Here is a 14,276-nt window from a genome sequence, read left to right as displayed (position 1 = left end):
ATTGCCTGCCAGTGAGTCCCCAGGCACATCTTGCTGCAGGCTCCTTGTAATGCTGCCAGGCTTTAAGTATCCAGTATTCATAATGAATATTGCATTCATGAATGGGGATGTATTCAGCTATATGAAAGACCTTAGATTTTAGATTTATAAATTGAATGCATTCCTATAACCAAATTTAGCCTGTTTAACAGAATGTTTACCCACATATTTTTCAGACCATTAACTAAACCTCCATGTATTAACCAATTAGTTAATGAGAAATGTTAATAGGAAAGAAAGACATTTTTCCAGAAACCTGAGAAATTGTGAACAATGAAATAGCAAATCAAAATAAATCAACCAACTTCAACCCTGCTTTCCGAGTATTTGTTAATACACAGGACTGTAGACATTTTCTCCGGTATTTATCTTTCTCCCTTTATCTCCAACTCAAAGGGATTTGTAGCTTGGGTGACTGTAATATACTGCACGCTAACACATTTGGCCTGAAATTTCCAGTAAGGCAGGCAGGTCTTTTTGGCTTTCTACAGGCATCAACTACTAAGTCTTCTAGGCCTTTCTGTAAATCTCAGTCTTTAACACTGGCAGATATCAAAGCATGTATATAAATTTACTATTGTAGCTTTCTTTAACCAAGCAAAAATAAGCATGACAATATGACGTTGCCACTGCAGGGAATGGGCTGCTACAAGGAAGATGTGTACTTGGCCTTGAAATTAATCACTGATTTCTTCCAAATTTTTCAAGTTCACAAGGACTTACCTAGAGAGGAAAAAGCCAAGGGGGATAGAAAGGAGGACGGTTTGTAAATGGAGACAGATCCTACTTCAGATGTCATTCAGGAGATATCTGCTTTCACATTGGTCAGGTACAGTTTGTCTAATCCGACTTCAAAATCGTTGTTTGCCCCTTAAAATAGCTTGGTTGCATGAGACAAGATATGAGTCTTTAGGAGGCTGGCAGAGTGAAGAGAGGAAGAGAAAGAGGAAGAGAGAAAGTCAACAGATCAATAAAAGCACTTTAGGATAATGGCTCTACCTTGAGCAGACCAGGTCTGGATTCCAGGCCAGCCCCGGCACTGCCAGGAAATGTGCATTTGCATGAATGAAACGTTCAATCTGCTGCATCGCAGCAGAAGGCTGAGACTCTGCTTGTGTCCCCATTCTGCTCCAGAAGTGTGCTTCCCTTCCAGCTTGTCCTTGGGCACAGCTGGTGTCCTGACCGCGGTCACCAATACCAGAGACAAAGGGTGCCTGCAAAGAGTGAAGATTGGGGTCTTCTAAATGTGAAGAAGGACAGTATAGGAAAGCGTTTGGACAGCTTACAAAAAATGCTTTAAACCTCCACATCAGTATTTGTTAGGCACACATTTGGAGTATCACTTTAGCTACATGCCTTAGCCAAAGAAAGATGGTAGAAGACTGCTGAGACTCTTAGGAGGAGAGACAGGGAGCAAAAATTCAGACAAGTCTGTTAGTTTTAAATCATTACAGGTTTTTATTGGAAACGTGTTGTGCATTGCTGCACAACACAGCCTGTGAGGGCTCCATCTTTGTCCTTTCCATTGCATTCTGTGGTTTCAAACCACTGCGCGTTGTCAGCCAGTAAAGCAGCTTCTTGCTGGTTTGGATGTCTTCGAGTATTTCTTTGATTCTTGTGGATTTCATTGATGGTCTTAAGCCTGGAAGCTGCAGAACTGATTTTCCTTTTAGGCTGGCGCAATGGCTCTCCCTTCCGTGGCTCCTGAGGCTTAGGGAGCACCTGGTCCGCAGAGAATTCACTTCTTTGATACCTCTGAATTGGTGCACCAGCTCCAAGGTGATGTGGACATCTTACAGCATGTTGCTGATTCTTGATGATTGCATTAATAGCTTTGATTCTGGAAGCGGCTGAAGGCATTGTATATTTTGGCTGGCATAGCACTTCCATCTTCTGTGCCCCTAGAAATGGCTGGTCTTCAACTTTTTGACACTTATTTTCACTTCTCCAACGGACAGATTCTGTGCATCTGAGAAACTGACAACAGAAAATACACACATTTAGAGAATGAAAACAAGGAAAGAAGAGATTGCCTTCAGCAGAGAAAGAAAGGAAAAGCAGAAGTATTTATCGACTTCTTCTTCAGTTGTGTTTGTCACACAGTAGAAATACTTGCTGAATTACAGACTGTACTAAATACTACTTTATGTGCCCCTGATTGCTAAGCTCTGTTTATTCCCACCACTTTCATGGGTTACATTTTAATTACAACTCCATAGTGAAAATAGAAATTCAGACTGTATTAGATGAACCGATGTCTAATCTTACAGATTTCTAATTTACACAGGAAGATACCTCTAACTAAAAGCACAGACCTTTCCATCTTGCACAGATGTTGCCGCCTCCCTGTCATTGTGAAGAGCCTTTTCCATATTACAAATCTGTGTTGAAATCTTTGGGATCTCCCCATTCATAGTTGCATTGACAACTGTAAAGGAAAAAATACAAAAGAATACCAAAAAAAAAAAAAAAAAGGAACAGAATGAACAAAGTGAAGAGAAATCAGTTGTTGAGGGACATGGGACGTGGTATTGCCTGCTGTTTTGCCGTACCTGCATTGCCCGGGCTCAGAGTTGACTGAGGTCTTTACCTAACTAACCTTTGCCTAGGTCTTCACCTAATTAACCTAACACATGAATTCTAATACCAGGACTAACCGTGCTCATGGTCTCCAGGCCTATTCTGCCTGGCTATAAATCGAGCCTTTATCATCCACAGCTTTGTCTATACAGGGGCAAGCGTTTGCGTGTGTTTTCAGACAACTCTTAAAATGCCCAGTTCTTTCCAGCAGCTCCACACATATTTGAAGCCACCTTCTTATCCCAACCTCCTCTCTGTGTACCAACATATAAACCTATTTCTTAAGTCCCACTGAGATCAATAAATGTGCTTAGCTGCAGAAGGAGGCAATGAATAACTTGGAGCAATGTCCCATATCTGTATCCTAAGAGCAGTTCCACATTTGTGGGAGTGAAGACAGTTGCCAAGGACTTGGTCCATTGTTCTCCTTTGCGAGCCTTTACTCTCAAGCCACTTCTTACCTGTTTCATCAGCGTGCTGCACCACTGTAGAAGCCTTGTCTCCGTTTGTCTCCGGAGTAACCTTTTCCTCGTGAGAAACCTGTGCACAAAACCTTCGCTTTAGTGGGGGATTTAGTGCAACACGTAAGAATTTTCCATATTTCTGCCACCGTCTTTGAAACATTGCAGAGAAGCATGAATGGGAAACCCCATTCATTACCACATTCAAACAACACTGTATAGGACACCATTCTAAAACCGTTGTTACGCACTGCCAAATGAGGATGGCTATCAGCAGAATATCATTATCTTGCTGTACCAAGTAGTGTTGGAGTAAGACACAAAGCAGATAAAGATCGACATCTTGGTATACTTGCCACCAAATGATATAATTATTAATTGGTAAAGTTACCTCTTCTGTTTGAAAGGCTTCCACGGGGCTTTCTTTGGAAGCCATCCCACTGCAGTCAGCTTCCCTGGTGCTGGTTGATACCAGGGGCTGAGTGGTAATTGAGGTCTCCTGAAGGCAAATACAAAGAATTGCATAATTAACAGTAATCTGGATTTTTGTTTCTGCCTGTGAAGGGCTGTCACAAATCCATTCTACTTTAAGTGGTGTAACCCCAAACGGTTCTTTTATGGCAGTGTACCCTGATGATTTAGCAGGTTACAAGCACCACAAGGGGCCCTATGTACCAAGAAGTTTGAACTTGCGAAGGTAGGTAAGGCTCGAGGAGGGCAAGTCAGAGCGTGACGTACACGTGCAAGCTGTGTCTGCATAACAGCTGAGAGAGCCACACAACACGAGGAGGTATAGAGTTAACACCTTAGCGAGTTGAAAACAGGGTGCAAATTTTTCCACGTCTTCTCTGTTTAATGAGGATGCGTGTACTAGGTCTGGAATAAAGCAACTAATGGTATTTTTCCCTCAAGCTCTTTAGCATGGAAGACCTCATTTGTTAGTATTAAAAATGGCATTGTTACCTGTGCAGATTTCTGCTGCTGCTGGGAACGAGCAAAGGTGATCCTTGAAGAGGTGGTCTGCCCGTTCTCAAACTGTCTCCTGACTGCGGCCAGGCCACCAGGCGCAGTGCAAGACTTGATTTCCTCTGAAATCTAGAGTGATTAAATAAGGCCAGGTGTTTTCCATTTGTACTAAGAACGTACTGTCCATTTCAACAAGAAAGGGCAAGGTGTTCTAGAGTGTAAATGAAGCAGTTCATATGTTCTCAACACGGTTCAGTTGGGCCAGGCTTCCTACAGTTCTTCCTTTTGGGGAGAGACAGCTAACTGCAGCATTGTTTGCAGTGTCAGGAGGAGGGAATTTGAACCTTCTCTGCCCAAGGAACCGCAGGAATCTGCTCTGAATACGCAAAAGCGATTAGGGAATAAAGAAGCCAGTGGGCAGGAATTGTGTGGTTTGAAAACACCTGGACTCTTCCTGTACCTTATCTTAAACAGCCCCTATTTTATAATGCAGCAATTTCAAATTCTTCAGTTTGAGCAGCAAGAGCTCTAAACTCACTGTGCTTCTGAATATGATTTTATTATTTGTCAATAAAGAATATTTGTTGTGATAAAGAAACTGCCGTTTTTTGTTATCATGAGCAAATAGGATAACCGCATTGCTGATCTCTCTCACGCCTATGGCCCTCATAAATGAAGTTCAGGCAAAGGTGGACTATAAAGAAGAGTAATTCCATGAATTAAAGGGGATTGTCCAAAAGACCAAAGGCATATAGCATGAAAAATCTCATTTGGTAGATAGAGACTGAAGGATGACTATGTTCGCTATGTAAGTTTCATAATTTCAGATTTAAATTTTGATCCACCCCGTGATCCATCTGATAGCTTGCTTGTAGAAATAAAGACAGTTAGGATCTGACCCTGTGCAATGCAAACATAGAATTAAGAAGATAATGAGACATTGGTATCTTACATTAGCAAAGGAGTTGCTGATCTCTGCCTTGGATGCTGCAGCCTGATAAAGAGCCAGTTTATCCTTTAAGGAGACATTCTCCTGGAAGACCAGCGGTGTGTTGCCAGTCTTGGGAGGGCTCTCTTCTGGTAGTCCTCCTAGAGGTTTGCGACCACCCACTGAAACTACAAACAGACGTCATGGTTGGGGAGAGGGAGATGGGTGCATGTGTTTCAAATCTTGAAAGAAAGCAGTAGGCAAAATGAACAGTACTGCCAACTTTTTAGCAACTGTGTCATACTTTTACTTCAGAACACATCAAGAACAGAGCATTAGATTTGTGGAAACCTGAAAGCCACAATCAAAAGTTAATGTGTTGTTACGGAAGCAACACATCACCAAATCCAAACTATCTTCACCAATTGAGAATAGGAAGTTACTGCTTTTTCATAATTGATGAATGCTGCCCATATTTTTGATATCATATTTTTAGATTTGGGTTGTCTTCATCAAAAGTTATCTTCTCTAAACATAGAACACCATTCTGTTGTGTTTTGTTCAAAAAGTATTTAATGGGCTTTGGGCACTCCTCCATAACACAAAGATAAAATGAAGAAAGCTGGAAAGCTTGTTTTGCATTGATAAGAACACCATGTTCTTTTCCTGGGCGGCCTGGGGACTGCCCTGATGACATGAGTGTGGTTGCCCCTCGTCACAACAGAGATCGAGAGCACTGAACTAAAGTGAGAAATCAGATCAAAGTGGTAAGACTAACCTTCAGTATTGCTGTTTTGTCCGTCTTCTGAGAACATCTCGAAGATTGCCCTCCTCCTTTTAACACTGGACTCCATCATGTCTGAATTGCTCCCAGGCTGACTAGTCCGAGCTGGTGACAGTGAGCTCATCTCACTTTCTGCTCCCTGTTAGAAGACGTCAAGGGGATGTGAGTTAGAAGCTACTGGTAGGAGACTGATAGGGTTCTCGGGGGCAGAAACGATATGAAGAAGCAGCGGATTGGAAGGGGGTGCTGTTCTGGCACTAGTGTTCTCCACAATGCTCTATGGTAAATTTCTGTGGCACTGCAGGTTGTGAATGGTGGATTCATGTGCTGCTTAGCTGATAGCTCATCGCACCATCATGCTTAGCAGTATCTTGCACTTTCTTTGCCGTGGTCTCCTTGCAAAACAAGGTTATTTGGCAGTTGCACATGCTTTCCTCATGTTGACAGAAGTGCTAGAATCACAAGTCCACAGTGATAGAGGGGGAATCATTCTCAACTGCAGAACCTTCTTGCGCTCACCTTCCTGCCACCCAGGCTCTCAAAGTGGCTCTGAAGCTCCTTCATAGCAATGGGGAAGGTTTCAATCTCACGAGGGCCGCCCAGGGGCTCCTCCTTGATCATGTCCACGCTCCCGCTGTCTGCCAGGACTTTTTTCACAGTGCTGACATGGCAGCTTTTCTCTCGTGCCAGGGACCGTGGGGCTGGTGGGTGCTGGAGCACCAAGTTGGGTCTTGGAGCACTGGCGGACTCCCATTTCTCCATGAGGAGCTTGACAGAGCCCCTCTGTGGGGTCAAGTCAGGCGACTCCATCATGCCCTGCCAATGCAACAGGTACATCATGACATAGCTTGTATTTCAGACTGAGCTTCAGATGCTGCTTCTGCCTCTATCTGGTGACTAATATTCACTGGCCATGTTAGTAGAGGATCTCGTCTCCACTAAAGACTCCCTGAAAGTGCACGTGAGAGCTAGCTGCACGCTTCGGACACCATCACTTGAAGAGCTTGCAGTTTCTTCTGCAGGTAAGCAGAGCCTCAATTATCTGCAGCATTTCACTTTTTTTTTTCTTTTGCCCCCTTTTTTTGCCTATTTATCACATGAACAGTATCAGGCTTTGCACTAGACCACCTATGTCCAAAAAAATGCATGAACTTGTGCATTTTTAAGGAGCTAATCTTACCGCTAGGGTCTTCTCAGTTGAGTTTTCATCCTGTGACATTGCTGCACTCATCTCGTGCCTGTTAAAAGGAAGGCAAATTTAAACACTCTCTTATTCACTGGTCTCATTTGACTAACGAACGTGAAGCTTGATCAACAGTTCACAGTATGCACTGGAGAAAAGCCTTGTCCTACCTCGTTAGTCACAACTGCACTTCCAAGAAGTGATGACCGCAGGAAGAGGCGCTGCCTTTTAACCTGCCTGTCTGCATTATGGGCACACAATCAGTCCACAGTTGCCAGGGTACTGTCTCCATCTATGGGCATACGGAAACCAAGACAACCAAGCTGGCACCCCGGCTTTCCTTGCCCCAAAAGACCGGCCAGAGACTCCCCCGGGCAGAATCACGCCCAGAAAGAACTTGGTGTCCTTAGAGACAAGCTCTTGGGCGGACCATTGCGGTAGATACTAAGAGCCCTCAGAGACAGCATCAGTTTTTCACTTTCATTCTCCACTACTTAGCTAACTTCAAATTCTCTCTTAGAGCTAACCAGCAGAAGTGTTTGAGCAGCTCTGGCATGCCGTGCTTGGTTTTCTTTCATTTATGCATGTTGGCGGTTTTGTGTGTGTTTGGTTGGTTTTGATAAGTAAGAGAAATATCAAAATGTCAGGTAATTTACCCTTGGGGATGTTCTCTCTTCCTGTAGTATGACGGAGACTTCTGACTTTCAGGCTACAGCTCTTTGGCCAACAAAACTATCGAAGGACTCTCTAATAGGCCAACCCATTCTTTCTGAATGGGGAATTAAGGGAGAAATCCGACATGGACATTTTTGGACCTAGAGAGAGAGAATCAGCAAGTGAACTCAGAAGTTTGTAGTTGCAATGCCATACCTGGAATTCATAAAGCAACTCGGTGCTCAGGGTCGGGCTGAAAGGTGACGCAGAAGAAGCTGCTGCCCGTCTGTGTTGGGGTACCCTCTGTTGTGCGTTTGCGTTCAGCTGACAGTTACTAAATGTCCTTGGAAATACACTGCAGGGGGAGAGAACAGAAAGAGCTTCCCACGGTGTTTCAACCAAAGCCCTGTTGCTTGAGTTTAAATAATTATTTCTGAGTTAGGCGCTGGAGTTCTGTAGATGTGCTAAGTTAGACAGATTACATTCATAATTGTCCCTGACTCAGCTGGTGGCTTTCAGAATGTATTTCTGAGCAAGCGAAACAGAGCCACGAGGAGGAGGTTTCATCGCCTTATGAGGAAGAACTTCTTTACGGTTCAGATGACAGAGCACTGCAACAGGCTGCTCAGACAGGTTGTGGAGTCTCCTGCTTTGGAGATACTCAAAACCCGTCTGGACATGATCCCATGTAACATGATCGAGGTGACCCTGCTTGAACAGGGGGGTTGGACCAGAGGACTCTGGAGGTCCCTTCCAACCTGTGGCACATTCTGTGATTCTGTGACAGACTGGAGTGAAAGGAAGTGGATAGAGAGGTACATATATTGACTTGCTGAGGCGATCGGCTCCGGGGCAGACACGTTCTGCAGCGGAGCGGGGGATCGGGACAGCCAGGGCTTTTTTTCTGGCATCGAGGCCGCTCGAGGCAGCCGCCAGGACCCGGCAGCCCTCGTGAGGGAGGCTGATGAGGCGTAGGCAGAGCCAGCAACGCCCCTCTACCCTGACATTCGAAAGCAGCCCCTAGGGAGCACGAGAGACCAGGAGCGCAGTGAACAGGACAGGCAAACAGGGCGTGACGCGTCAGAAGGGCAGGGCGCGACAGTTTGGGCGCCAGTGCGTGCGGGCAGGGCGCGCTCAGGCAGGGCAGAGCGTTCCCCCCCGCCCATAAGAACAATTCATCTAGTGGCTGTCTACCACTAGCCAGGCCGCAATGGTCTACACGAGGCAGAGAGCTCTCTCTAGAAAGTCTGTAACCACCCAGACTGACTGCCCGCTCAAAAATGCAGCAGTTCAGGTCTCTGGATGCAGGGAGTGTCTGAGCCTGTTGCTGCCATCATTGCATCGTTGCATGCCTGAGGGAGGCTGAGATACTGTGTGTGAGAGGTGCGAGCAGGTGGATGACCTGGTCCGCCTGGTGGCAGAGCTCAAGGAGGAGGTGGAGAAGTTGAGGGCCATCAGGGAGTGTGAGCGGAAGACAGACTGGTGGAGCGACTCCCTGCAGGGCCTGAAGGAGAGATACCGGGGTGGGACACCCCAAATGGGGGTGGACCCCCTGCCCTGTCACTGTCGGGCAGAGGGAGGGACCTAGGATTTGAGGAGGAATGGAGACAGGTCCCTTCTCGACCTCGCAGGCAACATCCCCCCCCCCCCCCCCCCCCCCCCCCACCGGCCCCACCTTCCCAGGTGCCCTTACACAACAGATTTGAGGCCCTGGAGCTTGAGAGATCAGTGGGTGAGGATGAGGTAGAAAGTCTACCCAGGAGGATGCCTAGAACGAGGAAGTCTATTCCACGCCTCAAGACTGCCTCCACCAAGAAAGATAGAAGGGTGATCGTTGTAGGCAACTTCCTTCTCAGGGGAACAGAGGGCCCTATTTGTCAGCCTGACCCTACCCGTAGGGAAGTCTGCTGCCTCCCTGGGACCAGGGTCAGGGATGTTGCCAGAAAGCTTCCCAACCTGGTTTGCCCCTCTGACTACTACCCTCTTTAGTTAGTCCAGGCTGGCAGTGATAATATTGAAGAGAGAAGCCTGAAGGCTATCAAACGGGACTTTAGGGGACTGGGACGGTTAGTGGGTGGAGCGGGAGTACAGGTGGTGTTTTCGTCTATCCCTACAGTGGTAGGGAGGGGTACAGAGAGGACACAGAAAGCCCACCTGATAAACAGGTGGCTCAGAGGCTGGTGCCAACACAGAACTTTTGTTTTTTTTGACCATGAGGCGCTTTACTCGGCACCCGGCCTGATGGCCGCAGACAGGTCCCACCTATCTCTAAGGAGAAAACGGATCCTAGCCCAGGAGCTGGCAGGGCTCATTGAGAGGGCTTTAAACTAGGTAAGAAGGGGGACAGGATGCATTTGGAATAATGAAGGTTTGCAGAGTCTTTGCTGCTGCAAATGCCAAATCCCCGATTCATTTGCAGCGGGTGTGCTGAGGTGTCGCAGGAGGAGGACCGCTGCTGTGGCTGTGACCATGGGACACCAGGAGCCTGCAGAAGCCGAGAGCATTCATGGAGCAAGGAGATCTCCCCTGCCCTTAAGGCCCCTTGCTGACAGTCAGGCAGGATGAGATGAGAAGTCACCAGTTTCCTCTTTAATGCATTTTGCATCCTGGGGCTCTGTGCAGGGCGGTAGCAGGGAATGGGGATTTTGTGCAGGTTTTCCATCAGCAGCTCCTCCTGGCTGGGGGGTACCTGCTTCCCTAGTCCTGAGCCTGTCCTTTCTTGGCTGGGGACAGGTCTTTATATGCTTTCTTGAATAAGAACTCAGACCTTTAATGCTCATTGCTGAACATCTTTCATAAACATGCAGGAAAAATTTACAAAGTACACAAAAACCAGGACCTTAATTCTTATTTTTACGTGTTGGCATTTTCTGTTATCTCCTGTCTTCTATTTGTGTTCCATTTCCCTGTTTTGTGCTCATCCTGAAAGTACCTAATAATTAAATTGATTTAGTCTCGACCCATACCTAAATGAGAACAGTCCAATCTCAGAAGTTGAGCTGTCAGTTCATTATATGTCTCTTTAATTGGGTTTGTTTGGATTTAGGGAGCCAGATTCCTTACTTGTAGAAACTGTTGACACTAGAAGATGATTTGGACTTCAAATCCATGTGCATTTTATTGTTATATGTTATTTACTGGCTTGTTGAGCACCTTTAGATAAATGCCACTGCACGGTGATGGATAGTCATTAATTTTGCATTAATGAACACCTCATCAAATGTATTCTGGAGTCTGGCACTGGGCTGTCTTGCTTCAGATACCGACTTGCTTTGACCTTGGGTGTGTAAGGAAAACATCCTGTGTCTTAAACGAGCACTGTAAGAGAGTGGGTTGATGATACCTACGTCAAATGATGCTGTGAGACTTCATCAGTTCACACTTTCACAACAGCACTCAGAGATCTTTCATTGAAAGTGTAGTATGAAAACAGTATTTAAATCTGGATGGAGTTGTTTGATAACCCTTGGCATTCTGGATGCTGAACACTTCTCCAAATAAAGGCTAAACATTTGTAGGGGAGGACAAAAAGGTCTGCAAATATTTACTTACACTTCTAAAAGCTCTCAGGATACATCTGCAGAGCAAAGTACTTAGTACTGTGCTAAATAGCCGAAGGGGCAGCAGAGGTAGAGCACAGCAGTGCAGAGCAAGATCCCAGACTAGCAAAAAGGCTTTTTTCAGCATGATGAAGATGCAGTCTTGCCTCTCCCAGGTCTGGCCCCTTTTTGCAGGCATCCAGGCAGGTCAGGTTTTCTCTGTGGAGCTGCCCACAAAAAAAGAAAGTTGAAACTCCTGAACAGATATTCTATGGCAGGGGAATTTAAAATTTATTTCATTCATGTCCAAGCAGGGACTGGAGGAAGAGTCCTGTGTGGGCATCTGCCCTGGAGCCCTGTAGGAATGTGACAGGACTCATGGCAGGTCAGAGAGCCTGGGACATTTGGATAGAGTGAGTGGCCGAACAACAAATGGTCCTGGTATGTTCCTTGGCATTTTTGAGCTGAGTGTTGTCTTGGCTGGCTGAATGCTTATGGATCGTCTGCCTGCCTAATGGAAAAGTATTTATTGCACTTTTGTTTATGGTCAGTATCTCCTAAGATTCGTTTTCTGGCTGCCACGTGGTAGTATTATGCTATGGTGTTTGGACTGTGGAAATAATGAGGTAGTATTTCACCCCCTTGCAATACAGCTCGAAGCCTCGGCACTCCTGAGCACCATGGAAAGATGCTGTGAACCCTCGAGGACCTGGGACTTCATCCCAATCCGTTCACTGAATGTCTCGTCTTTATAGAACCTGGAAAGCTTTCTTATAAAGATATGCTTCTGAATCAGTCATGAGGTAGTCAAAATGGTCTTTTGATTCAGCGCCCAACCTCGGTGCTGATGGGCACGTGGAGAGACTGCGAGTAGGGTGGGTGAGGAAGCCTCACGTAGCCTGGCAGTCAGAGCCACTGTAGGCACCAGTTTATACCACCTGAGGATCCAGCCTGTGCAGTCTGGTCAAACCTTAATTTCTGCTCAGATTCTACCTTCCATAAGCACTCTGTGAGTATTTCTTTGACAGGAGAAACTTTTCACTGTCTTAAAAAAAAGCAGCTGTGTTTTGGGTAAGGCTACTGCGTCCAGTCCACCTGCACACCCGCATGCACTCCCAGGCATGCATAGAGCTTAATTTTGCACAATCACACTGGGTTTTAACCACGGCAATATATTCAGATCCTTAGACACCTGAGTGTCAGATCCAGCTCCCTAAATGCCTCCCTCCTGGAAAAGCAACTACATTTCTGCAAAAATGGAGAGGAGAGGAGAGGAGGGGAGGGGAGGGGAGGGGAGGGGAGGGGAGGGGAGGGGAGGGGAGGGGAGGGGAGGGGAGGGGAGGGGGGAGGGGGGAAGGGAAGGGAAGGGAAGGGAAGGGAAGGGAAGGGAAGGGAAGGGAAGGGAAGGGAAGGGAAGGGAAGGGGGAAGGGAAGGGAAGGGAAGGGAAGGGAAGGGAAGGGAAGGGAAGGGAAGGGAAGGGAAGGGAAGGGAAGGGAAGGGGGAAGGGAAGGGAAGAGCCATTTCTCTTACCCACCTTCTTTTCTGTGCAAATCAGAATGCAATAATTCTCTCAAGCTTTCCCCACTTCCACCTCCTTGGGCTGAGCTAGGGATGATTTGACCTCCTGCTCTCAGCATCACTTTTAAGAGACCATCTCTGAAGAAACAATCCTGCCCAACAATAATTATGCTTTCAAATTAATAGTCGCTTGTTACTGGAACCTGACATACTTCATTGAATTTCGGTGCTGTTCCCTTAGTCTGACTGAAGATGTGTGTGGCTGACATCTGTCAGGGAAGATGCAGGCAGGGCTGATCCTGCCTTGGGGCAAGAAAATAAATGAGACGATCTCCTGAGGCCCCCTCAAGCCCTGTGCTCCCTCCTTGCAGGAGTCACACACATGCTTTGCCAACCTCTTTGTATTTAACAAGAGAGAAGAAAAAGCCCTGTCATATGACAGTGAAATGGCACTGCCACAAAGCTGAGAAAACATCGTTCTTCAGTAGAAATGAAGAAGAAAAATGCAGCTGTCTGTAATTCAAAATTTTTATGGACACTGGAAGGTGGTCTCCTTTCTATCCTCATGTGATCCAATACCTGAAGCCATTTAAATGAGAAACTTAAGAAAGTTATAAGAGGGGAAAATATTTTACTCATTTACCCCCCCCCCCTTTTTTTTTTTGAACATAAATTCAGTTGGGGTACAATAAATATGAAGAACTTTAATACTCTTTTTCCCTCTCATCTACGTTCAAAAAAAAAGGAAAACATTTAGGGATGGAGCCAGAGTATGATCTTGATTAATACATCCAGATGTAATGCTGAAGTAAATCTCATGCTATAAATACAACTGCTTTGGGCTCCCACTTGTGTAACAGATAGAAATCTAACACAGGGGCTCCAAAAAATTCTCCTGCACCTTCCAAGGCTCAGTCAGGCCCACATGCAAAGTCCAAAATAAATTGAATTTACTGGAAAATCCCCAAGATTATGTCTAGAGTGATTCCAAGACTTTTCTGTTTTCCAATTCAAATGAGCCCTATTACACATCGGGAATGTCTGGAGGAGAAATACAGCCTATTTCATAAAGCCTTATTATATATTTTAATGCACACAAGGTAAACATGAAAATGTCTCTTGGGCATTTTGTTGTTTCAGTTTTATAATTCCATGTGCTCTTTGGTTACTTATGAGAAGTCTAAAAAAAAAAACAACGCTTATTTTTTCTCTGCAAGGGCTACATCTGCCATGTCAGACAATGTACTTCATGGGTGTGTTTTAGTCACTTGGTTAGCTTGGATCTGACAAAAGCATAACAAATTGGGATGAATCAAGTAATGTCATTCAGGAAACAACCCCCAACCCAGGTGGCAATGAGCTTGCTGCAGGCAGCCATCCGCCCCAAAACTGAGGCTAAAAACTTTCTTTCCTGGCTTTGCGTAGCCTCCGACATCAGCAGATATGAGTTCCCTTGGGCTTTGCTTCCATCGCCAATGGATGTCCAGAGCCACGTGTATGTTTGTGTCACCTTTGCACCTAAGATGGGCAGTGCAAGGAGAAAATGTGTTGAAGAGATTTGTGTTTCAGGGGCCCAGTTCCACCTTCACACAATGCAGGGAAAAACATTCAGCTTCTAGAGAG

General features: G+C 45.8%; 1 protein-coding gene across 1 annotated transcript; it reads right to left on the bottom strand.

The window, feature by feature from the left end:
* Window positions 1-1,497: 1,497 nt before the first annotated feature.
* On the bottom strand, window positions 1,498-9,196 carry LOC136786521 (uncharacterized). The gene is made up of 9 exons (XM_066978570.1): window positions 6,939-9,196; window positions 6,278-6,574; window positions 5,753-5,897; window positions 4,999-5,162; window positions 4,044-4,175; window positions 3,472-3,579; window positions 3,081-3,159; window positions 2,355-2,467; window positions 1,498-2,016 (listed from the first exon to the last, which is right to left on the bottom strand). The coding sequence occupies exons 1-9, from the start codon at window positions 6,987-6,989 to the stop codon at window positions 1,498-1,500; spliced, it is 1,608 nt and encodes a 535-aa protein (XP_066834671.1). The 5' UTR covers window positions 6,990-9,196.
* Window positions 9,197-14,276: the final 5,080 nt, after the last annotated feature.

Source organism: Anser cygnoides, chromosome 16 (assembly GCF_040182565.1).
Source record: "Anser cygnoides isolate HZ-2024a breed goose chromosome 16, Taihu_goose_T2T_genome, whole genome shotgun sequence".
NCBI classification, from domain to species: Eukaryota; Metazoa; Chordata; class Aves; order Anseriformes; family Anatidae; genus Anser; species Anser cygnoides.
The sequence above is the reverse complement of the archived record's forward strand: the minus strand, read 5'-3'. Positions and strand labels throughout refer to the sequence as shown.

Coding starts and splice junctions, on each gene's coding strand:
- LOC136786521 (XM_066978570.1), bottom strand. CDS start 6,989: ATGAGTGCAGCAATGTCACAGGATGAAAACTCAACTGAGAAGACCCTA. Junction 6,575..6,938: donor CAACTGAGAAGACCCTAGCG/GTAAGATTAGCT, acceptor TTGCATTGGCAG/GGCATGATGGAGTCGCCTGA. Junction 5,898..6,277: donor AGAGCCTGGGTGGCAGGAAG/GTGAGCGCAAGA, acceptor GTCTTCTAACAG/GGAGCAGAAAGTGAGATGAG.